At 36.6% G+C, this 26,830-nt stretch overlaps 2 protein-coding genes across 4 annotated transcripts in view; one reads left to right on the top strand and one right to left on the bottom strand.

Annotated features, from left to right (window-relative positions):
• LOC110451388 (chaperone protein DnaJ-like) overlaps positions 1–10,444 on the bottom strand; it is a 19,277-nt gene extending 8,833 nt beyond the window's left edge. The window contains exons 1-5 of the mRNA XM_021499377.1: positions 10,376–10,444; positions 7,793–7,917; positions 6,409–6,499; positions 5,675–5,880; positions 1,653–1,796 (exon numbers count right to left, since the gene is read on the bottom strand). Of these exons, the coding sequence (XP_021355052.1) occupies positions 1,653–1,796; positions 5,675–5,880; positions 6,409–6,499; positions 7,793–7,872 (521 nt within the window). The 5' untranslated portion in view covers positions 7,873–7,917; positions 10,376–10,444. The remainder of the gene's footprint in view (positions 1–1,652; positions 1,797–5,674; positions 5,881–6,408; positions 6,500–7,792; positions 7,918–10,375) is intronic.
• A 438-nt stretch (positions 10,445–10,882) lies between these two features.
• LOC110451377 (dnaJ homolog subfamily B member 9-like) overlaps positions 10,883–26,830 on the top strand; it is a 24,229-nt gene continuing 8,281 nt past the window's right edge. For all 3 annotated transcript variants that reach the window (XR_002463067.1, XM_021499357.1, XM_021499364.1), the window contains exons 1-5: positions 10,883–10,970; positions 12,369–12,474; positions 12,992–13,085; positions 18,829–19,037; positions 24,371–24,550. Coding sequence is in view for 2 of the 3 variants with exons in the window: in XM_021499357.1 (XP_021355032.1) it covers positions 12,389–12,474; positions 12,992–13,085; positions 18,829–19,037; positions 24,371–24,550 (569 nt within the window). In the remaining variant the exon portion in view is untranslated. The remainder of the gene's footprint in view (positions 10,971–12,368; positions 12,475–12,991; positions 13,086–18,828; positions 19,038–24,370; positions 24,551–26,830) is intronic.

The following is a 26,830-nucleotide window of genomic DNA, read 5'->3' as shown; positions in this document are numbered from 1 at the left end:
ACTAACAGGCCAGCAAGGCTTCACTATGTGTCTGAACACTAACTGGCCAGCAAGGCTTCACTATGTGTCTGAGAACTAACAGGCCAGCAAGGCTAAACTATGTGTCTGAATACTAACAGGCCAGCAAGGCTTCACTATGTGTCTGAACACTAACAGGCCAGCAAGGCTTCACTATGTGTCTGAACACTAACAGGCCAGCAAGGCTTCACTATGTGTCTGAACACTAACAGGCCAGCAAGGCTTCACTATGTGTCTGAACACTAACAGGCCAGCAAGGCTTCACTATGTGTCTGAATGTAACACACACTTCCTCCTCTGTCTAAGTTCATACCAATTAATATTTTTGTGATAGAACGTTTTTTAAATTCCAACTGACACTCACAATCCTTACATTATTGTGTTAGTGTACTGATCAAATCATCACAGAAAAACATTAACAAATGTAATAAAAATTACACTTACAAAAAATACTTTTAACATGTATGTCTCTCTGGTCCCAAGAAAGCTTCATACCAAATCTGGTTGGGACCAGTATAACTATCGGGATGGGATCTCAATTAATTTTTATGTAATGACCTAGAAATAGGACCCTATTGATGGGGCCAGAGTTAGGGGTAGATGCTGATATAAAGCTTTTTTTTTTATATATGCCCAGGAAACATGTATTGCTATGCCACGGGAATGTCAACCGATTCCCAACCTATAACTGAACAATGTGAAGTTTTTTAACATATCTTTTACCCCTGTGACCTTGAAGGATGGTTAAGGTCATTGGTATGATGACAATATGCATTGCTCCATCCTAGGCCTTACAGAGCTAAGTAAAATGTGTTTGACCTATTACAGCTTATGTTAAAGCCCATGTTACCATAAAAAAGCTTGGACTCCAACCAGCTCTCAAAGTTCACCTTCGACCTAAACACAAAATACTAGAAAAAGATTTACACTATTGGTCTCCATAATTAATCATGACTCTAGACCTTATTGTTCTTCACAAAATGTTATTGACGTTTTTAATGCATTTAATCTTTGTGACCTTTAAAAGTAAGTCAATGTCATTAATATGAGGTAACTCTATAGTGCCCTATCCAAAGACACCTACTTGTTAAACACAATATCAGGATACCAGGCCTTCTGGAAGTTATAAAGAATGTCTTAAAGCTTTTAACCCATTACAGTCCATAATAACCTTTGACTCTAGCCAGCTTTCAAAGTCGACCTCTGTCATAAATCAGATATTGTTAGAAAAGATTCACATTGCTAGTCTTCATAATGTTTTAATGGCTCTGGACCCACTTTCTCTTCAGAGAATGTTCCTTGAAATTTTGAATTTATGTAATCCCTGTGATCATGAAAGGAGATCAAAAAAGCTCATATGAGGAAATTTTATAACACTCCATCCCAAGTATGTACCTATTAGTAAGCTTTATGGAACCTTGGACACTCATTTCTTCAAAAAGAATTTGTCCAAATAAAAAAACGTTGAAAATTGGACGACAGACAGATGGATGACAGATGCTGCATCATACCCTTAATTACACCACTGACAAGTGATTAATATGCATATTTCACAGAAAAAAGAAGGAAGGGATACTTATTAGGGGAAGGGTACTTATTGCATCTGGTAGGGCTTTCATAAAACTGGTACTTACACCAATATGAGAGTAAGGAATCCTACAGACAGAGCTCCTGTTACGGCCATGAACCCAGCAGCTCGCCCGTACGCATTTTCTTCACCTCTTCTACTGGAGGAAAATGTCACCGGTCTGTAGTGAGCCTCTGGAGAGTTCTGTCGTCTGAAGTTATCACAACATATTCTTTACTCCTTTTTTATTCATAAAATTCATCATAATTTGCTATTTTCAGGAAATGCAATCAAAATATATTTCATTAATCACACAGATATAATTCTCATCCTAGTACCAAAATACTAGTCAAAGAAAACTGGCCACAGTACATGTACAAGTATTGTATCTGCTAGTACTAGAGAATAGATCACAGTACATGTATTGTATCTGCTAGTACTAGAGAATAGATCACAGTACATGTATTGTATCTGCTAGTACTAGAGAATAGATCACAGTACATGTATTTTATCTGCTAGTACTAGAGAATAGATCACAGTACATGTATTTTATCTGCTAGTACTAGAGAATAGATCACAGTACATGTATTTTATCTGCTAGTACTAGAGAATAGATCACAGTACATGTATTTTATCTGCTAGTACTAGAGAATAGATCACAGTACATGTATTTTATCTGCTAGTACTAGAGAATAGATCACAGTACATGTATTTTATCTGCTAGTACTAGAGAATAGATCACAGTACATGTATTTTATCTGCTAGTACTAGAGAATAGATCACAGTACATGTATTTTATCTGCTAGTACTAGAGAATAGATCACAGTACATGTATTTTATCTGCTAGTACTAGAGAATAGATCACAGTACATGTATTTTATCTGCTAGTACTAGAGAATAGATCACAGTACATGTATTTTATCTGCTAGTACTAGAGAATAGATCACAGTACATGTATTTTATCTGCTAGTACTAGAGAATAGATCACAGTACATGTATTTTATCTGCTAGTACTAGAGAATAGATCACAGTACATGTATTTTATCTGCTAGTACTAGAGAATAGATCACAGTACATGTATTTTATCTGCTAGTACTAGAGAATAGATCACAGTACATGTATTTTATCTGCTAGTACTAGAGAATAGATCACAGTACATGTATTTTATCTGCTAGTACTAGAGAATAGATCACAGTACATGTATTTTATCTGCTAGTACTAGAGAATAGATCACAGTACATGTATTTTATCTGCTAGTACTAGAGAATAGATCACAGTACATGTATTTTATCTGCTAGTACTAGAGAATAGATCACAGTACATGTATTTTATCTGCTAGTACTAGAGAATAGATCACAGTACATGTATTTTATCTGCTAGTACTAGAGAATAGATCACAGTACATGTATTTTATCTGCTAGTACTAGAGAATAGATCACAGTACATGTATTTTATCTGCTAGTACTAGAGAATAGATCACAGTACATGTATTTTATCTGCTAGTACTAGAGAATAGATCACAGTACATGTATTTTATCTGCTAGTACTAGAGAATAGATCACAGTACATGTATTTTATCTGCTAGTACTAGAGAATAGATCACAGTACATGTATTTTATCTGCTAGTACTAGAGAATAGATCACAGTACATGTATTTTATCTGCTAGTACTAGAGAATAGATCACAGTACATGTATTTTATCTGCTAGTACTAGAGAATAGATCACAGTACATGTATTTTATCTGCTAGTACTAGAGAATAGATCACAGTACATGTATTTTATCTGCTAGTACTAGAGAATAGATCACAGTACATGTATTTTATCTGCTAGTACTAGAGAATAGATCACAGTACATGTATTTTATCTGCTAGTACTAGAGAATAGATCACAGTACATGTATTTTATCTGCTAGTACTAGAGAATAGATCACAGTACATGTATTTTATCTGCTAGTAACTAGAGAATAGATCACAGAACATTAATTATTACTTCAAATGTCTGTGTAACCAAAATGTGATACTTGTGGGAAAGTAGCTCAAGAAATTGGCATGCGATGTAAAGAGGTACTTTTGTGTATGCAATTTTCACAACCTGATACTTTTATGTCAATTAAACTGTATATCAGCTGTATTGGGAGCTGATTATGGTTATTGTGTGGACATTTTAAGCTTAGAAATAAGAACAAAAACAGAAATTCTTAATTTATGTGCCATGCAATGCTAATTATTTGGATATCATTTCCTGAAGCATTTTTTCCCAAAACTCTAAATGCAAGTTTGGAGAAAAATTCAATGAGAACCTGCTATATGACTCTATGACCACCAGGTAGAAATACAGTGGTTAATGCACCCGTCCTTACCGGTGTAACCATACTACTGTGTGGTTACAGTGTATTTACCAAAGTCTCCCTGATCTGAGTCTACCAAGGGTGTGATGTGGCAGCAATTTTCATTAGGCAACTGCCATTTGTCATCAGTTGATATCAACTTGCACATGCAATATATACACTCTCTTCTATAAGCCCTGTGTGTACATCTGAATAGGACTGCCAGCATTCTGACATTTAGCAGTTAGTTAATGCTGATATATGGTGCAAATACTGTTACCTATTATTCTGAGGTCTGCTGAGATTCCAATATCAAATTGTAGCACACAGACTGAAATTTAGCAGTTATTTAATGCTGATATACAGTGCAAATACTCGTAGATGTACTGTTACCTATTATTCTGAGGTCTGTTGAGATTCCAATATCAAATTGCAGCACACAGACTGACATTAAGAATTTCAAATATTGCGTCAGACTGATGTCATACTTGTAAAAGTTAATGTCAAAAAACATTTGTTGAAGTACTGATGTTACAAGACTTCGTTTTTATCTATGATGTTTTCTTTTTTAACTTACACAGACGTTTAATGTAACCTTCAGTACAAGATATATCTTGTTGAGCAGGCCATAATATTTAACCACTATTTGTGTACTTTTACTTATAAATATTGACAGTGTCTGAAGTGTAGTTGAAATACAATCTAAAGCTATGTATCAACAACTCTTTGTTCTGTTACTGTCTTAATATCTATAGTGTTTACTATAACCTCTGACTGTTAAAGGTATTAACCTAGATCTGTATACATACATACCTCTGACTGTTAAAGGTCTAGCTTATACCTAGATCTGTACACATACATACCTCTGACTGTTAAAGGCCTTATACCTAGATCTGTACACACTCATACCTCTGACTGTTAAATGTATTAACCTAGATCTGTATACATACATACCTCCGACTATTAAAAGTCTAGCTTATACCTAGATATGTACACATACATACCTCTGATTGTTAAAGGTATTATACCTAGATCTGTACAAATACATTCCTCTGACTGTTAAAGGTAGTATACCTGGATCTGTACGTTAAAGGTCTAGCTTATACCTAGATCTGTACAAATACATTCCTCTGACTGTTAAAGGTAGTATACCTGGATCTGTACGTTAAAGGTCTAGCTTATACCTAGATATGTACACATACATACCTCTGATTGTTAAAGGTATTATACCTAGATCTGTACACATACATACCTCTGATTGTTAAAGGTATTATACCTAGATCTGTATACATACATTCCTCTGACTGTTAAAGGTATTAACCTATATCTGTATACATACATACCTCCGACTATTAAAAGTCTAGCTTATACCTAGATCTGTACAAATACATTCCTCTGACTGTTAAAGGTCATATACCTAGATCTGTACACACACATACCTCTGACTGTTAAATGTATTAACCTAGATCTGTACACATACACACCTCTGACTGTTAAAGGTCATATACCTAGATCTGTACACACACATACCTCTGACTGTTAAATGTATTAACCTAGATCTGTACAAATACATACCTCTGACTGTTAAATGTATTAACCTAGATCTGTATACATACATTCCTCTGACTGTTAAAGGTCTAGCTTATACCTAGATATGTACACATACATACCTCTGACTGTAAAAGGTCTTATACCTAGATCTGTATACAGACATACCTCTGACTGTAAAAGGTCTTATACCTAGATCTGTATACATACATACCTCTGACTGTTAAAGGTATTATCCCTAGATCTGTACCCATGTTGTCCTTGGTACCTGTTGGCTTGTGTCGGACCAGAATATGATGGTGGGTTATATATTCTGTCGTATATCACCTTCGACTTTTTGTTGCCTAGGACAGCGTAAGCCTCTGCAATCTCATTGAACTTCTTCGCTGAGTTTTGGTAAGAGCTGACATCAGGATGGTACTGTACAAGGAAAGATAACTGAAACTCATACTAATCTAAAAGGATCATACGTTGGTAGTGTACTAGGAAACACTGGCTGACAGTAAAAAGTTTATAAAACATGTATTCCCAATTTCAATCTTTCCAAACAGTTGTTTAAAATAGTGTTGCATCTACAAGATAGACTGTTCTGAGGACTTTTGTACTACACAAACTTGTACTTGTGACATATTGATATATCAGTACGATGTTTACCATCAACAACTCTAACAGAGAACTCCAACTGTATGTGCCACATGCATTATTCCCATAATAACACCCCATGGCACTCAATCATGGAGGTGTTTTTTTAATGTCTCACCCAATCAAGGGGTATAACAGCCAACCTGTTTCTAAGACTCGCATAACATTTTATGGCATTTCTGATGAACTGCAGGAGATGGACGGGCGTATCATCAGATATAGGCTTATATTATTAGATAAGTATGGTAACCAAAGTGTTACACAACTCTACTCTATTCACCGACATATAAACGAATTGTACCATACCTTTTTACATAGCTTTACATAAGCACTCTTTATATCTTCTTCGGTGGCATTCTTTTTTATTCCCAAGATATCATAATGTGTTGATATGGACCTGGAATTCATGAAAGAAAATACTGAACAACACCTATAAATGATTCTGTTAAATACAAATTTGCCAGTAATCATTTTGCCTAATGATCTGATTTATTCACATATCCAGGAATATGTACTACATATTTATTCAAGGACAGATTTTGACCAGCTAATTTTTTCACTGTTCTGCCCTGTATTTATTGGTATACAGTGTATGTATACTTTGTCAGTATGATAATGGGATTCAGAGACTTAACTTGTACAAGGCACAGTAAGTACTCCATTGCATTATCATAAACATCAACAATCATACAATTTAATAGAAGACCAACTGACTATGAAACTCAGAATCAGTATTTTCTTCAATGTTATCTTCTAAGTATAGGCATACATATACTACTGAAAAGGCCAACCTTGATCAAATGTAAATGTACCACTTCAGTTCTCTTGATCTTTCCCTTTTTCTTCCTATGGTATAGGGCTGACACCACTTACATTGTAATGTACCTTTGTACTTTAGGGTGAACATCTAATTACACTGCTGATTAAAAACGAGCCATTCGGATTGATATGTCTCGCCTTTGCCACGCTTTGACCATCAATGCACATATAGAAAAACTAACTTAAACGTAAAAATTTAATGTTGATGGAGATGCTGACAAAGTCAATGGACCATGAAAGCTAGGCTGCATAGATCCGGTTGAGATGTACTAACTAAGATGCATCTATGGTTGAAGTTTGGTTGGTTTAGCACTTATACTTTCAGTGACACTAAGTTAAATACAAAAACTTCTTTTTGACGCTGCCGCCAGAAAATTAACACCTTAGTCTCGCTTCCACTACTTCATCGCGGCAAGACATTTATAATATTTAAAATTGACATAATTTTATTTGTAAAGAGCCCAGTCAGCTGGCACCTCGTTGCAATCTTCTCATTTATTTGAAGACAGCTCCACCTTGGTCAAGTTGTATACATATACATTCTGCATAGTCAGTTGGTCTTCTAGCTATTACATTGTAAAACTGTCGACTGTCGCAAGAATAGCACTACAATGCTAATGTTAATATGTTACATGTATATGCGAAGTTAAATAAAGCTTCTTGATTCTTGCCATCACAAAAGCTGTCCAGTATAGCAACTTTCTACTGATTCTGTATCCATTGTACACTTGTTCCCTTCCTGACACCAATATCATCTATGATCCTGCATGAATCTATAATGAAGGTGTTGAAATATTAAACATGCCTACAAATATTTGTCCTTGATTATATAATGATGTAATTCACATCAACCGAAATCGTATACATGTACCTTTTGAGAAACCAAAGAGGGGTAGCTTGTGGATTCCATCTCGGTCTAGTCAGACCAACAATCGGTGCCAGTATCTTCATGTCTCAAACATGAATGTCAGTCTGCAGGTTTCCATCTGAAGGACTCTGAAAAATGTGGTAATTAATATAAAACATTTTCAATTTTTTATTGACTGGTTTGAAGCTTCACAAACTTCTACGACAATCTCTTTTTTTCTTACTTGTCATGTATCCAAATTTTGGAACTCATTGGTGACATCGACAGGTTGGGCACAACAGCACATATGGGTAGTAATGCATATGCTGCATTTGGGTAACAGTTACCCATTTGAGTAACTCACTATTTTATTACTGAAAAGGGGAATAAAGTGAAATGAAAACATACTAAGTTCTTTGAAATATTATGAACAAAAAGGGTGTCATTCTTTCAACATAATCCAACAAGAGCTGTCGGAGAACAGCATAGCTCGCCTATGTATGTTATTGTAATACTGCAACTATCAATAGAAACACATGTATAGTAAAACGTTGATATAGTGCCTGCCATTTTATTTGCCACCTCACTTACCACCATGATATTTCAAGGACTGTTAAATGTGTAGAAACATCTATGTGAAGTGATTGTTAAGAAATTCACACAGTCAAATTAAGCTGTTTTTGGACGCTAAAATATGAAAATATGGTTCAACACATTGCCTACACTCAATACAAATACTTCAACCTTATAATAGACAACAGCCTATTGATGGTGGTGGTCCAACACTACCCAACAAAACTTGCCCAAAAACTTTAACCTCAAATTTAACTAAGTCCAATTAAGGTGTTTTTGGGCCATAAAATATGAAAATATTGCCCAGAACATTGCTAACACTGCATATAAATGCTTCAACTTTATAATAGACAACAGCGTATTGATGGTGGTTGTCCAACACTTCACAAAAAAACTTGCCAAAAAACATAAACCTCAAATTTAATTAAGCTGTTTTTGGGCCATAAAATATGAAAATATGGTCCACACATTGCTTACACTCAATATAAATGACTTAAACTCATAATAGACAACTGTGTATTGAGTGTGATGATCCAACACTGTCTTGAAAAAACTTGCCCCAAAACTTTAACCTCGGAAGGTGGGACGCTGACGCCGGGGTGACTACATTAGCCCCTCTATTCTACGAAGAGGCGAGCTAATAAAAATGCAATGAGGTACAACAAATTGTGCACAAAAATATCCTTGTGTTATTGGTTTCAGTCCACTTAAGAAGTAGCCACGATTTTGTACTCATATCGGTAGAAATCTGTTGGTTTTATGGATGACAGGTCATAGACATGTGCACAATCTTCTATATGGAAACAAAAATAAATTCTCCACAGTGGCTCTCACTACAAAAGCTTCGCTGGGTATTAAAAAATATGATCTTTGAATGATCAAATTACAAAATGAAAATGACAAATTGTATTACCTCCATTGCTTATAGTGTGTTAAAGAGGCTACTGTGTAAATAGCACAAAGAAAAAATATGTTCACCTGTCACAATTGCGGACTATACACTGAAGTCAATGGAGAACAAAGTAATTAAGTGATGTGGTTTGTCATTTTCATAAAAAGTAAGGCGTCAGAACTAAAGCCCATTTTGCTCCAAGTGTTTAAAAGAATTGCTTGTGTTTTTATTTTACTTTATTTCCCATATCAGTAATAATATTGTTTCTCAAACTGGTAACTTTTGCAAATGCTTGTCAACAACCCGAGGCCATTAATCATCCCAGGAGCCAAACAGGGAGCATACAAGAACTCCTTCTTCATCAAAACACCGCTTGAGTGGAACCAACTGGAATGTTTACAGTAGTGTGCGCAGAAAGCGTAGAGGGATTAAGATCAGCCCTTTCAAAAAAACACCCAAGATAAGTATGTAACCCAAATAGCTTTAACAGTAACTTTTGCAAGATATTATTAAAAATCGCATTAATTTACGACAAGGTTAATAATACTTTGCTAAAAGATGTTTACTGAAAATGTTGGCTACTTAGAAACTTGATGTAACTCTATACTGGAAGTATTGCATCTATTTTTGGTACTTTCCCACATGCAAATAAAGTTTATTTTTGCATTTGTATTATGTTTCATGACTGAATACATGCGACTTGGACAAACAATTTGAAAAAGTTCAGATTAAAGTGATTTTGGCTATTTTTAGTAACAAATCCATACCCATATTGGCGTATAATAGGCGAGTTTGCGTATTATACGCAAGTTAGTGGTTTTCCCCGACCTGTATATATATGAACAGATGAAACTAGACTAATCGGCTAGGCCTAATCACAGGGTCACGTTACAATCACACATATGCTATACTGATAAGGATCACAACACACATAAACATGTTTATGTGTGTTGTAACCCATATCTGTAACGTGACCCTGTGGCTAACAGTTAATCACTTACACAAGTTTTACAAGTTTAGAAAATACGGCAATTACATCTTTTACGCAAACTAAACAAGCTGTCAAATTAATTAACCTCATTTTGTGCAATCAAATATGCTTAATTGCTAATACAAATTAATAAAAGACAAAATTAGCATACCATTTGCTGCCAAAACAACGTTCAGTCATTAAAGGTTATGCTGTGCGTTTTCATCAGAGTCAGCAATACGCTTGTGCATTTGCAATATCACTCTACGTGCTTAACAAACATTATATTAACTGAAATTGACTAACAATGATTTAAGAAAGAATGTACCGATGGTGTAAACTGATATTTGGTGTATATGTATATCAATAAAATCATATTGAAAATCAAAGAAATTTGTGTTATTGCATATGGACTATAATTATAATATTTTACCCAGGAATTAGATTTGCTTAATGATATAAGTTTTAAGTATAAAAGATATTTCCTTTGAAAGGCAAATCAGCGGTGTCTGGTGGGAATCTTTAAATTCCTACCTTAAATTCTTAAAGTAACCGAGTATGTTTTACATAATGGATGCTGATTTCCATGTGTGAATGAACCAATTTGAACGAACAAACTTCCTTAATAAATGTTTGTTGTATAACCCTTTTCCTAACTCACAGAGACGTTTGCCGTTAATGTGAAATTATTTAAAGCGCATGTTTGACGTAGATGTAAACACGGTATAAACATTGGCACAATGACACAGGTCACTCGAACACAGAAGGTGAGTGATTCTTTCACCAAATATATACTTGACACGTTTCGTCCCGAAAAGTGCTAAAATGTATATATGCGTGTAAATTTTCGTATGGCTATACAGGTAGATATCTGTCAAATTCTTCTGATGGTTTGCATTGCTCAGTCTCAAGAGCTATCGACTGTACTCCAGCAGGTCACAGGCATCAAAGTTTGATGACAAGATGTACATATACCTAAAAGAAATATGTTCTTTATAATAGCACAAATACAACACATGAAAACATGGATTTGTTGTTTATTTTTAAGCCACATGCGTCGGTGTATGATGAAAGAATGTACACAATGCTTCATTTCCGTAAGTCACATCTGAAAACGAACGTTAAAGGAAACATATCACTTTTATATTCCGGCTTTGCAGATGCGCCGACCTTTCCGTAGTATGTATACACGAAACAAGAGTTAATCCCCTTAGCACGGTAAACACAATCACATATAATTATTTAACTACGAATTTCCTAAGAAAATGGGAAAATAAGCAAGCTCCTTTTTTTGGAAGGGGGCGTTATATATTTTTGGGGCGAACTAGTTTGGGCGTTTTGTTTTTTTGGGGCGTTATGGATTTTTGGGGCGAACTGGTAGGGGCAATATGAATAAAATTTGGGGAGAAACGTCTGACACCTGTTAAATATATTTTCTAATTTTTTTAAAGCATTATGTTTATATTACACAGGAATCATGGAATTTGAGAGCAGTGGGCCATTTTAGCAATTTTTAGACAAAATCAAAATGTATAGGTCAATTCTATGTAAAATTTAAAGAAAATTGGAACATGGAGGGTTAAATTTCAGTTTTAGGGGGTCAATGGCTCCATGGCCCCCACCCGGATGATCTCAAGGTAAGGGAAAACCACCAAATTGCATATAATACACAAACTCGCCATTTGGAGTATGGATTTGTTACTAAAAATAACCCAAATCGCTTTAACAATAACTTTTGCAATATATTATCAAAAATCGCATTAATTTACGTCAAGGTAAATAATATTTTGCTAAAAGATGTTTAAAACTGAAAGCGTTGGCTACTTAGAAACTTGATGTAACTCTACTGGAAGTATTGCATCTACTTTTGGTACTTTCCCACATACAAATAAAGTTTATTTTTGCATTTTTATGATGTTTCATGACTTAATAAATGCGACTTGGACAAACAATTTGAAAAATAATAAAGTTAAGCTTAAAGTGATATTGCTATTTTAAGTACCAAATCCACCCCAATTGGAAGTTAGTGGTTTTCCCCGACCTCATCTCTTGGATCAGCACAGATGAACTTTCTATCAAATATTAACTACACCTTAAGAGTTTGAGATCACAACATTGAGAAAAACAATATTGTGGAATATATTTCTCTGATTTGGTTAATAAAGTATTGCAAGATGCTGGGACTATGAGAGTGTATAATGGATCTGCTCTCCTGGTGAGGCACTGCTGGTCCTGGCCAAGGCTATATCGGGGATTTCAAACATCAGCGAGGTAATTAATGTAGTGTTACATGTGTTTGTTACAAATACCTTTACCAAATCTATTATTTGCATCCAAATCATCTCATTCAAATTAACCTTTAATTTTTTTAGTACCAGAACTGCCAAAACTAGCTGCTTCTCATCAACCAGCTATTTTTGTACAAGACATAAGCTTAGGTCGACATTAATTAATAAGCAAGCGAAAATTCAACCAGATTATTGAGAATATTCTTTTTAAGTCAACCACCTATTTTTAAGTTTTGTGATATTTACATTGTCTTTGTTTCGGTCAGGATTAAATATCCTTTGCCAGTAGCCTGAGTTTCCTCTGGCCCTCAGACACCAGGCTTAGACACTTTGACAGATACATGTCTAGTGTGGACACCAAACATCTATCTGTCAAACTGTCTCAGTCTAGTGTCAGGGTCAGAGGAAACTATATCAGGCTACCTTTGACAGTTCTGAGTTGAATTGACGTAAGATTGGGCTGATGAATCTCATTGAATAGTAATGTCCTTTTTTTCCAGACACCACAGTTCCACTCATTATGACGTACTGGGAATAAAAACAACGGCCACTCAAAAGGAAGTTAAAAGTGCCTATATACAGTCATCTAAAAAGGTGGGTTCAAGATTATATAGAATATTGTTAAAGTGATTTCCTACTAACTGTTTATCATTGAAATCTAATTAAATTTAGATTTATACATTACTCCTATTTACTGATATCTGAAAGTGTTAGCAAGGTTTGATACTCTTTAAAATATTGCATTATTAAACCTACTGTAATAAAAGTTAAACAAGAATGTTCTCTAAAAACAACAACTTCTTTATCTTTCATTTTATTCACTACTGAATTGATATTTAAAGTACTGAGAATTTGAAAACTAAGGCAATCAAGGAACAACAACAGCATAATTGGCATATTTAGAAAGTGTTGTTTTTATTGAAATTAATTTGAATGTTCTACTGTAACACCCACATACACATATCTCTAACCCAAATACTAGGAATTCTGTCTGTAACACTCACACATACGTGTCTCTAACCCAAATACTAGGTGTTCTAATGTAACACCCACACATACGTGTCTCTAACCCAACTACTAGCAGTTCTAATGTAACACCCACACATACATGTCTCTAACCCAACTACTAGCAGTTCTAATGTAACACCCACACATACATGTCTCTAACCCAAATACTAGGTGTTCTAATGTAACACCCACACATACGTGTCTCTAACCCAAATACTAGGAGTTCTTATGTAACACCCACACATACGTGTCTCTAACCCAAATACTAGGAGTTCTACTGTATCACCCACACATACGTGTCTCTAACCCAAATACTAGGAGATCTAATGAACCACCCACACATACCTGTCTCTAACCCAACTACTAGGAGTTCTAATGTAACACCCACACATACATGTCTCTAACCCAACTACTAGCAGTTCTAATGTAACACCCACACATACATGTCTCTAACCCAACTACTAGCAGTTCTAATGTAACACCCACACATACATGTCTCTAACCCAAATACTAGGAGTTCTAATGTAACACTCACACATACGTGTCACTAACCCAAATACTAGGAATTCTAATGTAACACCCACACATACCTGTCTCTAACCCAAATACTAGGAGTTCTGTCTGTAACACTCACACATACGTGTCTCTAACCCAAATACTAGGAGTTCTAATGTAACACTCACACATACATGTCTCTAACCCAAATACTAGGAGTTCTGTCTGTAACACTCACACATACGTGTCTCTAACCCAAACACTAGGAGTTCTACTGTAACACTAACACATACGTGTCTCTAACCCAAATACTAGGAGATCTAATGTAACACTAACACATATGTGTCTCTAACCCAAATACTAGGAGTTCTGTCTGTAACACTCACACATACGTGTCTCTAACCCAAATACTAGGTGTTCTTATGTAACACCCACACATACGTGTCTCTAACCCAAATACTAGGAGATCTAATGAACCACCCACACATACCTGTCTCTAACCCAACTACTAGGAGTTCTAATGTAACACCCACACATACATGTCTCTAACCCAACTACTAGCAGTTCTAATGTAACACTCACACATACGTGTCTCTTACCCAAATACTAGGAGTTCTAATGTAACACTCACACATACATGTCTCTAACCCAAATACTAGGAGTTCTACTGTAACACTCACACATACGTGTCTCTAACCCAAATACTAGGAGATCTAATGTAACACTAACACATACGTGTCTCTAACCCAAATACTAGGAGTTCTTATGTAACACCCACACATACGTGTCTCTAACCCAAATACTAGGAGTTGTACTGTAACACCCACACATACGTGTCTCTAACCCAACTACTAGGAGTTCTGTCTGTAACACCCACACATACGTGTCTCTAACCCAAATACTAGGAGTTCTACTGTAACACCCACACATACGTGTCTCTAACCCAAATACTAGGAGATCTAATGTAACACTCACACATATGTGTCTCTAACCCAAATACTAGGAGTTCTGTCTGTAACACTAACACATACGTGTCTCTAACCCAAATACTAGGAGTTCTACTGTAACACCCACACATACGTGTCTCTAACCCAACTACTAGGAGTTCTGTCTGTAACACCCACACATACGTGTCTCTAACCCAAACACTAGGAGTTCTACTGTTACACTAACACATACGTGTCTCTAACCCAAATACTAGCAGTTCTACTGTAACACTCACACATACGTGTCACTAACCCAAATACTAGGAGTTCTACTGTAACACCCACACATACATGTCTCTAATCCAAATACTAGGAGTTCTGTCTGTAACACTCACACATACGTGTCTCTAAACCAAATACTAGGAGTTCTACTGTAACACTCACACATACGGGTCTCTAACCCAAATACTAGGAGTTCTACTGTAACACCCGCACATACGTGTCTCTAACCCAAATACTAGGGGTTCTACTGTAACACCCACACATACGTGTCTCTAACCCAAACACTAGGAGTTCTACTGTAACACTCACACATACGTATCTCTAACCCAAATACTAGGAGTTCTACTGTAACACTAACACATACGTGTCTCTAACCCAAACACTAGGAGTTCTACTGTAACACTAACACATACGTGTCTCTAACCCAAACACTAGGAGTTCTACTGTAACACTCACACATACGGGTCTCTAACCCAAATACTAGGAGTTCTAATGTTACACTCAAACATACGTGTCTCTAACCCAAATACTAGGAATTCTAATGTAACACCCACACATACGTGTCTCTAACCCAAATACTAGCAGTTCTACTGTAACACTCACACATACGTGTCTCTTACCCAAATACTAGGAGTTCTACTGTAACACTAACACATACGTGTCTCTAACCCAAATACTAGCAGTTCTACTGTAACACTCACACATACGTGTCACTAACCCAAATACTAGGAGTTCTACTGTAACACCCACATACACATATCTCTAACCCAAATACTAGGAGTTCTAATGTAACACCCACACATACGTGTCTCTAACCCAACTACAAGGAGTTCTGTCTGTAACACCCACACATACGTGTCTCTAACCCAACTACAAGGAGTTCTGTCTGTAACACCCACACATACGTGTCTCTAACCCAACTACAAGGAGTTCTGTCTGTAACACCCACACATACGTGTCTCTAACCCAAACACTAGGAGTTCTACTGTTACACTAACACATACGTGTCTCTAACCCAAATACTAGGGGTTCTACTGTAACACCCACACATACGTGTCTTTAACCCAAATACTAGGAGTTCTAATGTAACACTCACACATACATGTCTCTAACCCAAATACTAGGTGTTCTAATGTAACACCCACACATACGTGTCTCTAACCCAACTACAAGGAGTTCTGTCTGTAACACCCACACATACGTGTCTCTAACCCAAACACTAGGAGTTCTACTGTTACACTAACACATACGTGTCTCTAACCCAAATACTAGGGGTTCTACTGTAACACCCACACATACGTGTCATCAACCCAAATACTAGGAGTTCTACTGTAACACTCACACATACGGGTCTCTAACCCAAATACTAGGAGTTCTACTGTAACACCCACACATACATGTCTCTAATCCAAATACTAGGAGTTCTGTCTGTAACACTCACACATACGTGTCTCTAAACCAAATACTAGGAGTTCTACTGTAACACTAACACATACGTGTCTCTAACCCAAATACTAGCAGTTCTACTGTAACACTCACACATACGTGTCACTAACCCAAATACTAGGAGTTCTACTTGAACACCCACACATACGTGTCTCTAACCCAAATACTAGCAGTTCTACTGTAACACTCACACATACGTGTCTCTTACCCAAATACTAGGAGTTCTACTGTAACACTCACACATACATGTCACTAACCCAAATACTAGGAGTTCTACTGTAACACTAACACATACGTGTCTCTAACCCAAACACTAGGAGTTCTACTGTTACACTAACACATACGTGTCTCTAACCCAAACACTAGGAGTTCTACTGTTACACTAACACATACGTGTCTCTAACCCAAATACTAGGAGATCTAATGTAACACTCACACATATGTGTCTCTAACCCAAATACTAGGAGTTCTGTCTGTAACACTCACACATACGTGTCTCTAACCCAAATACTAGCAGTTCTACTGTAACACTCACACATACGTGTCTCTTACCCAAATACTAGGAGTTCTACTGTAACACCCACTCATACGTGTCTCTAACCCAACTACTAGGAGTTCTGTCTGTAACACCCACACATACGTGTCTCTAACCCAACTACTAGGAGTTCTGTCTGTAACACCCACACATACGTGTCTCTAACCCAACTACAAGGAGTTCTGTCTGTAACACCCACACATACGTGTCTCTAACCCAAACACTAGGAGTTCTACTGTTACACTAACACATACGTGTCTCTAACCCAAACACTAGGAGTTCTACTGTAACACTAACACATACGTGTCTCTAACCCAAATACTAGGGGTTCTACTGTAACACCCACACATACGTGTCATTAACCCAAATACTAGGAGTTCTACTGTAACACTAACACATACGTGTCTCTAACCCAAATACTAGGAATTCTAATGTAACACTCACACATACGTGTCTCTAACCCAAATACTAGGAGTTCTAATGTTACACTCAAACATACGTGTCTCTAACCCAAATACTAGGAGTTCTACTGTAACACTCACACATACGTGTCTCTAACCCAAATACTAGGAGTTCTGTCTGTAACACCCACACATACGTGTCTCTAGGTCTTATTAAAACTCATTTGTTCAGTAACATTTTTTTGCCAAGAAAGGTAATATTGGGTAATACAAAAGATAAAGTAATATAATGCTTAACAATACAGTTTAACAAAAAATATCACTTATAATTGACCTGGTGGTGCATTTGGGAATTTGTATTACATGTATTAAGGGCAGTAATATCCCTAGTCTGGTGGAAATTTGGCAAGGCTTATTTGGGGTAGGTAGATATATAGTATTTAGGGAAGTTTATAGGGGAGGGGGAAGGAACAGCTTGAACCAGTGGTAAAAGGGGTAAATGTTTAAATCTTAACCCCTAAAGAGTGAATGTCAGCCTAAAAATTATTTTGTTATTTACGAAGTACTCTCTGGCCACGGATCTACAGTCCTTCAGTTTTATGTAAATGAAGGGTATGGGTGTGGCCAATGGGATGGAGGAGTGGGGCCTAATAGAGGAAATCAAAATTAAGGTCAACTACTGTCTGCAGCTTCTTTAACAAGTACATGACTGAGTTAAAAGATTTCATTCTAAAACTTACAAAGTATCAGCTATGCAAGCAAGCATTACAAAGTATCAGCTATGCAAGCAAGCATGACAAAGTAATACACATCTCCTTAATGCACTACTTTGTATTTTGTCTCCTCTTTACTTTACTAGTCATGAGACATCTTAATATGAAGTTATAATTTTTTTTTATTAAAGAGTCAGTGATTCAGAAGTCATTGCTTAGACAAGCATTATGTTGATTCTCTCTGTTAACCTTGATCTTTTTGATCATGTATGTATATAACATCAATTATAAGTGATGATAATTCATATCATAATGTATAATTTATTATGTTTATTTGTTTTGCAAATATTGTAGATTTGAAGTGAATTGCCTACTCTGTTTATATCACTGTTTGTCATCTGAATTAGGAGCTTCAGCTTGGTGTCTAAAAGTGCATTACAAAATATAGATGTCAATTGCTATATGCTATATCTATCAATGTGTACTTCAAATTCTTAACAATTTTAAGTAAAGTTATCTCCCCTCTCTCAGTACCACCCAGATGTCTGTAGTGATCCAAATGCACAACGTCAGTTCACCAAGATTGTAGAGGCTTACGAAGTCCTTGGTAGCCCAGAGTCCAGATTATCCTATGACAGCAGTTTTATCTCCACCTCTTACACAACTACAGGAGCACGAGGTCATCATCGGAAATCCACATGGGCAGATTTTCAGATGGAGGAGAATAGACATGATAATAGGTGCTGTATGGCTTCAATTTTGTTTTAGATAAAGTCTTGATCCTTTACCATGATCTCTTTTCTGTCCATGCAATGGTAACTTTTGTTTTCTTCTATATAAATGTATTCATTAGGTTATTACGATAATTAGCTTAAAGGTTGCTGAAGTAAAGGGCTGTTATTTTTTCTCAAACGACTTCTACTCAAGTACTTTGATGCCTGGATTCCTGATGCATGTACCTGTTACATGTACCTGTTACATGCACTTGTCATGTAGTTTGCTAAGGTGTTTCAAACATTTATCCTGCCCAATATTCAAGGTCAAAGCAATAAAATGGGTTAAAATCTTTGAACAAAAATTTCTTGAAATGAACTGTGAGTATTGATATTCTGCCAGTAGCTTGCATCACAGACTTAGATAGCAATCTAATTCCGTGCTTGCATCACAGACTTAGATAGCAATCTAATTCCGTGCTTGCATGCATGAGATGTTATCAAATAATTTTACTTTGAGGTACATTCAAGGTAATGGGATAAGATGTATTAAAAACAACATTATGATAATGAACCATGAGGCCTGTACATAGTGTAATATCTAGCATGTTGCTTTCTTGGATAAAGGGCAATTATGTTAAAACAAATGGCAGTGTCTTGTTTTCTATGTATTCACCCTTTTACTGCGTGTACGTACTCTACTTTGAAAAGAATGAAGTTTTTGCTTTTGTTGGCTCAATATAATACAATCAGACTTGAATAACCAAAAGGCCCAGGATGATGATATTTGGCCAATAACATGCTGGGATGCAGCACTACCAAATTTGTTCAAATGAATGGCCTTGACTAATATTCAAGGTCACAGGGAGTCAAAAACACTTAAAACTTTAAAACAACTTCTTCTGAATAACCAACAGGGTTAGGCATAGGATGATGATTTTTAGTCCGAAGCGTGCTTAGATGAAGGGCTACAAAGTGTGTTCAAATGAATGACCTTGACCTATATTCAAGGTAATAGAGGTCAAATATATTTAAACATCTAAACGGCTGAATAACCAAAAGACCCAGGGTGATGATATTTGGCCAGAAGCATGCTTGGATGAATAATTCATCAGACGAAGGGCTACTAGGTTTGTTCAAATGAATGACCTTATATTCAAGGTCACAGGGGTCAAATATGTTAAAAACATTTCAATGACTTGAAATAACCAAGAAGCCTAGAGTGTTGATATTTGGCCTGTAATATGCTTGAATGAAGGCAACAAAGTTTGTTCAAATAAATGACCTTCACCCATATTCAAGGTCACAGGGGTCAAATATGTTAAAATCTTTGAACAACTTCTTCTGAATACTAAAAGGCCTAGGGTGATGATATTTGGCAAGAAGCATGCTGGAATGAAGCACTTCAAAGTTTTTCACATATTCAAAACATTTAAATGACTTCTTGCAAATAACCAAAATGCATGGGCTGCCGATATGTGACCAATAGCATACTCAGATGTAAATGACCTTGACACTTTTCCAAGGTCACATATGGTCATTTTCAATTTTTGTGTATGTTATTTTGTATTTGAAATCCTTCACTCTGTGATTCCAAAATGGTCCATGCCATCCATGTGTTTATGACATGAAAAATAATTAATCTTATTGTAAAATGTCATATAATAAAGCAATTGTGGACTTCAGTTTCGGTCTATCCCTGATTTACGGACCTCGACTGATCAATATTCATCTCGGCCTTCGGCCTCTGTGAATATTGTTCAGACCAGGTCCGTAAATCAGGGATAGACCTCACGTGAAGTTCATAATTGTATATGGTATGATGCTTCAAAGATGAAAATCGGAATTTATACTCAAGAAGGGGCTCACGCCAAGAGGGAGGCTCACAGGTCACTTACCTCAAAACCTGAATCAATCATATTTTTTACTTCCTTCAGAAACTAGCTGCAAGATTTTTGATGAATCTTGGTTCAGGTTGTAAGACTCCAGCCAGTAATTTATACTCGAGATAGAGCAACTGTTACTGGCGTTTGAACAATACTACCCCCTTTATACTGATTCAGAGTACCATGAACAATACTACCCCCTTTATACTGATCCAGAGTACCATGAACAATACTACCCCCTTTATACTGATCCAGAGTACCATGAACAATACTACCCCCTTTATACTGATCCAGAGTACCATGAACAATACTACCCCCTTTATACTGATCCAGAGTACCATGAACAATACTACCCCCTTTATACTGATCCAGAGTACCATGAACAATACTACCCCCTTTATACTGATCCAGAGTACCATGAACAATACTACCCCCTTTATACTGATCCAGAGTACCATGAACAATACTACCCCCTTTATACTGATCCAGAGTACCATGAACAATACTACCCCCTTTATACTGATCCAGAGTACCATGAACAATACTACCCCCTTTATACTGATCCAGAGTACCATGAACAATACTACCCCCTTTATACTGATCCAGAGTACCATGAACAATACTACCCCCTTTATACTGATCCAGAGTACCATGAACAATACTACCCCCTTTATACTGATCCAGAGTACCATGAACAATACTACCCCCTTTATACTGATCCAGAGTACCATGAACAATACTACCCCCTTTATACTGATCCAGAGTACCATGAACAATACTACCCCCTTTATACTGATCCAGAGTACCATGAACAATACTACCCCCTTTATACTGATCCAGAGTACCATGAACAATACTACCCCCTTTATACTGATCCAGAGTACCATGAACAATACTACCCCCTTTATACTGATCCAGAGTACCATGAACAATACTACCCCCTTTATACTGATCCAGAGTACCATGAACAATACTACCCCCTTTATACTGATCCAGAGTACCATGAACAATACTACCCCCTTTATACTGATCCAGAGTACCATGAACAATACTACCCCCTTTATACTGATCCAGAGTACCATGAACAATACTACCCCCTTTATACTGATCCAGAGTACCATGAACAATACTACCCCCTTTATACTGATCCAGAGTACCATGAACAATACTACCCCCTTTATACTGATCCAGAGTACCATGAACAATACTACCCCCTTTATACTGATCCAGAGTACCATGAACAATACTACCCCCTTTATACTGATCCAGAGTACCATGAACAATACTACCCCCTTTATACTGATCCAGAGTACCATGAACAATACTACCCCCTTTATACTGATCCAGAGTACCATGAACAATACTACCCCCTTTATACTGATCCAGAGTACCATGAACAATACTACCCCCTTTATACTGATCCAGAGTACCATGAACAATACTACCCCCTTTATACTGATCCAGAGTACCATGAACAATACTACCCCCTTTATACTGATCCAGAGTACCATGAACAATACTACCCCCTTTATACTGATCCAGAGTACCATGAACAATACTACCCCCTTTATACTGATCCAGAGTACCATGAACAATACTACCCCCTTTATACTGATCCAGAGTACCATGAACAATACTACCCCCTTTATACTGATCCAGAGTACCATGAACAATACTACCCCCTTTATACTGATCCAGAGTACCATGAACAATACTACCCCCTTTATACTGATCCAGAGTACCATGAACAATACTACCCCCTTTATACTGATCCAGAGTACCATGAACAATACTACCCCCTTTATACTGATCCAGAGTACCATGAACAATACTACCCCCTTTATACTGATCCAGAGTACCATGAACAATACTACCCCCTTTATACTGATCCAGAGTACCATGAACAATACTACCCCCTTTATACTGATCCAGAGTACCATGAACAATACTACCCCCTTTATACTGATCCAGAGTACCATGAACAATACTACCCCCTTTATACTGATCCAGAGTACCATGAACAATACTACCCCCTTTATACTGATCCAGAGTACCATGAACAATACTACCCCCTTTATACTGATCCAGAGTACCATGAACAATACTACCCCCTTTATACTGATCCAGAGTACCATGAACAATACTACCCCCTTTATACTGATCCAGAGTACCATGAACAATACTACCCCCTTTATACTGATCCAGAGTACCATGAACAATACTACCCCCTTTATACTGATCCAGAGTACCATGAACAATACTACCCCCTTTATACTGATCCAGAGTACCATGAACAATACTACCCCCTTTATACTGATCCAGAGTACCATGAACAATACTACCCCCTTTATACTGATCCAGAGTACCATGAACAATACTACCCCCTTTATACTGATCCAGAGTACCATGAACAATACTACCCCCTTTATACTGATTCAGAGTACCATGAACAATACTACCCCCTTTATACTGATTCAGAGTACCATGAACAATACTACCCCCTTTATACTGATCCAGAGTACCATGAACAATACTACCCCCTTTATACTGATTCAGAGTACCATGAACAATACTACCCCCTTTATACTGATTCAGAGTACCATGAACAATACTACCCCCTTTATACTGATTCAGAGTACCATGAACAATACTACCCCCTTTATACTGATTCAGAGTACCATAAAATGCCATTGGAGCCTTTAAGGAAAAGGTCCAACTTTGATTGAAGGTTTTGAAATGCTGTAAGTGGTAACTTTTTTTGTTTTTTTAGCCACCCCTGGTTTAGAGAGACATACAAAAAATAAAATAAGACAATTGAAAGGTCTCATTCAGTTGCCGGTATGATCAGCTAAAACAATACAAAATATAAAACTTAATTTAATATTTAATATATTGCACATATTATCCTCTCGTAATGAAAGTTTGAGGGAATATAGGATTCGGCCTGTTACACCCTTTGTCATCGCCGAAGCGACTTCATTTCTCAATGGAATTTCATACACATGTTTTGTATGGCAGTGCCTTGCACAAATATGCATTTTAAGTTTCTACATTGAAGGTCAAGATCACTATTATTATTTTTAGAAAATTGTTGGCATTGCTCTAGCAACTTCATTCCTCAATGGAATTTCATGAAACTTCATACAAGTGTTTGGTATGGCAATGCTTTGAACCAATACATGTTTCAGGTTTTCTTTGTTTAAGGTCAAGGTCACTGTTACTATTTTTAGAAAAAGAATTGTCATCGCTCTGCTGACTTCCTTCCTCAACAGAATTTCATGAGACTTGATACAATGGTTTGCCATGACAATACCTTCAACAGATGCAGTCGCTAGAGCAGTTACTGTTACATCATTGAATTTTCTATTCATTTCCTCATGTATGACACACAATGTGTGAATGCGAGGTGATTTGTATCACTTGTGATGCCTTGTTTACTGAGTAAATTGTCAATCTTTGTGATTTAAATTTCAGAAGCGGTGTAAGAAAAAAAGATCTTTTTGACGTGCGTAAAGGGATAAAAATGAAGAAATTACATGAAGAAGAAGAATTTGATTTTGCCATACGATCTTATATGTCAATAATGGATATTATTGTCTTCATCATGCTGATGGTTTTTATCACAAATGCCTATCGTAAACGTCGTGAAAAGCGGTAAGTTGGAAATGCCACTAGACTTGATCTATATAGATTCAATAGAATTTATAATCATGGTCACAAAACTCTCAAAGCATAAATGTGCAGACATCTGTATCTCAAATGATCTAACAAATCCATTCACAAGAAAAATTGTCAATTTGCACAATAAATGTCTTTGGCATAAAAGCTGCTATGCTAGCTGCTTTAACTTATTCCAGAGATGGAACCTGGTGGCATGATGGTTTGTGTTGCATATACAACTGTACTATTTATAACTGTGTGTAAAGACAAGTGAAGTCTGATGACGGTTACACAACTGTACTAATTATTAGGGTTGTCCATTGGGTCAAGTTTTAGTAACCAGATACTTGAACAAAAGACTCTAGACGGATCTCCAGGTGCCCAACATCAAAGGATCTTTATTAGATTTACCAAAAGGGATCTTTTACCTTCTTTGCTCTTTATTTTCTGTACAGGCACTTTTAACCAGACCAATTTTGGAGGTTCTAAACACATTTACTTAAACCTATGGCAAATGCTTTTGTATGAAAATGGCTTAATTATATGCAAAATGCTGGAATTTGTTATTCTTACATATTAGAAGTTCTTTCAATGACAGTTGGATTCTCGTTAGACTCTGGGGTATTTTTAATAAGAGGAGCATGCATATCGATTTTTAGAAAGATACCTCCAGTACTTTGTGACAAATAGCAAAAACATACCTTAACTGTCAAAATCCAAGATGGCTGCCTGCTGCATGGCCATCTTGGTTTTCGTTCAGTCCCAAATTTTGGTATGTGTAACTAGGGACCAAGGGAAACCTACAGATTTAGTTTGAGGAAGATCTCTCAAGTACTTTCTGAGAAATAGAGATAATAAAACTCACTGTTAACAATGCTGTTGATTATTGTGTAGTGGAACTGAACTAGCTAGGTCAATAATCGGCAGGGGCGTAAGCTTAATTAGTAGAGCACCTGTCTAGAGTTTGGAGGGTCCCTGGTTCAAATTCTTGTCTGAATTTATTTTAATAACTTCTGAATGTTGACAACTTTGAAATTTTTTGACAACATATACACAATTTTGTAAACAATGCACTGTCTCTGGGAAGACATGGGGATTTTAATGTTGTCAATTTTGGGGCTTTAAGGTATCAACTAATCCCATTGTCTGTTCAATTTTCACTCTCTAATCAGTTAATGTGTCATAATAAGCCATATACCATATATTCAATACTATAAGTATCTGTCACAAATTGATGGTTGAGACATATACTATAGTAGAAAAATGTCAATTTCAAATATTGGAAAAACTGTAGTCCATTTGAAAGTTAGCAGAAATTTGACCTTAAATTAATGCAGTAAATATCTGTACTATTGAGATTCTAGACAGAACCTAGTTTCTCTGTATTCATAAAATATAATAAGTTATCTGAATTAGTACAATTTGAATGTATTTGTAAACAGACCGAATCAAATGTACAATTTATAATTGGTTACCTACTGTATCTTAGACGTACATTGACATGTAAGACGACCTTGACATTTAAGATGACCTTGACATGATAGACATACCTTGACATGTAAGACGTACCTTGACATGTAAGACGACCTTGACATGTAAGACGGACCTTGACATGTAAGAAGTACTTTATAAGACGTACCTTGACATGTAAGACGGACCTTGACATGTAAGACGACCTTGACATGTAAGACGAACTTGACATGTAAGACCACCTTGACCTGTAAGACGACCTTGCCATGTAAGACGGCCTTGACATGTAAGAGTTACCTTGACATGTAAGAAGACCTTGACATGTAATACGGACCTTGACATGTAATACGGACCTTGACATGTAAGACATACCTTGACATGTAAGATGTACCTTGACATGTAAGACGTACCTTGACATGAACTTTTGTTATATGTATTGCTGATTATGCCTTGGAATGGAAATTTAAAAAAAGTTTGAATGAAATAAAACTTCAGAATTGGGCCAGTAAATCATGAAATAAGTTCATTGGGCATACATAATGTGATTTTACTTTGACAATGTGAAGTATTCTTAGTACCGGTCAAAACTATCACTGGGTGGTGTCCCCAACTATCACTGGTTGGTGTCCCCAACTATCACTGGGTGGTGTCCCCAACTATCACTGTCTGGTGTCACCAACTATCACTGGTTGGTGTCCCCAACTATCACTATCTGGTGTCACCAACTATCACAGGGTGGTGTCCCCAACTATCACTGGGTGATGTCCCCAACTATCACTGTCTGGTGTCACCAACTATCACTGG

This window comes from Mizuhopecten yessoensis, unplaced genomic scaffold (assembly GCF_002113885.1).
Source record: "Mizuhopecten yessoensis strain PY_sf001 unplaced genomic scaffold, ASM211388v2 scaffold641, whole genome shotgun sequence".
NCBI classification, from domain to species: domain Eukaryota; kingdom Metazoa; phylum Mollusca; class Bivalvia; order Pectinida; family Pectinidae; genus Mizuhopecten; species Mizuhopecten yessoensis.
The sequence above is the reverse complement of the archived record's forward strand: the minus strand, read 5'-3'. Positions and strand labels throughout refer to the sequence as shown.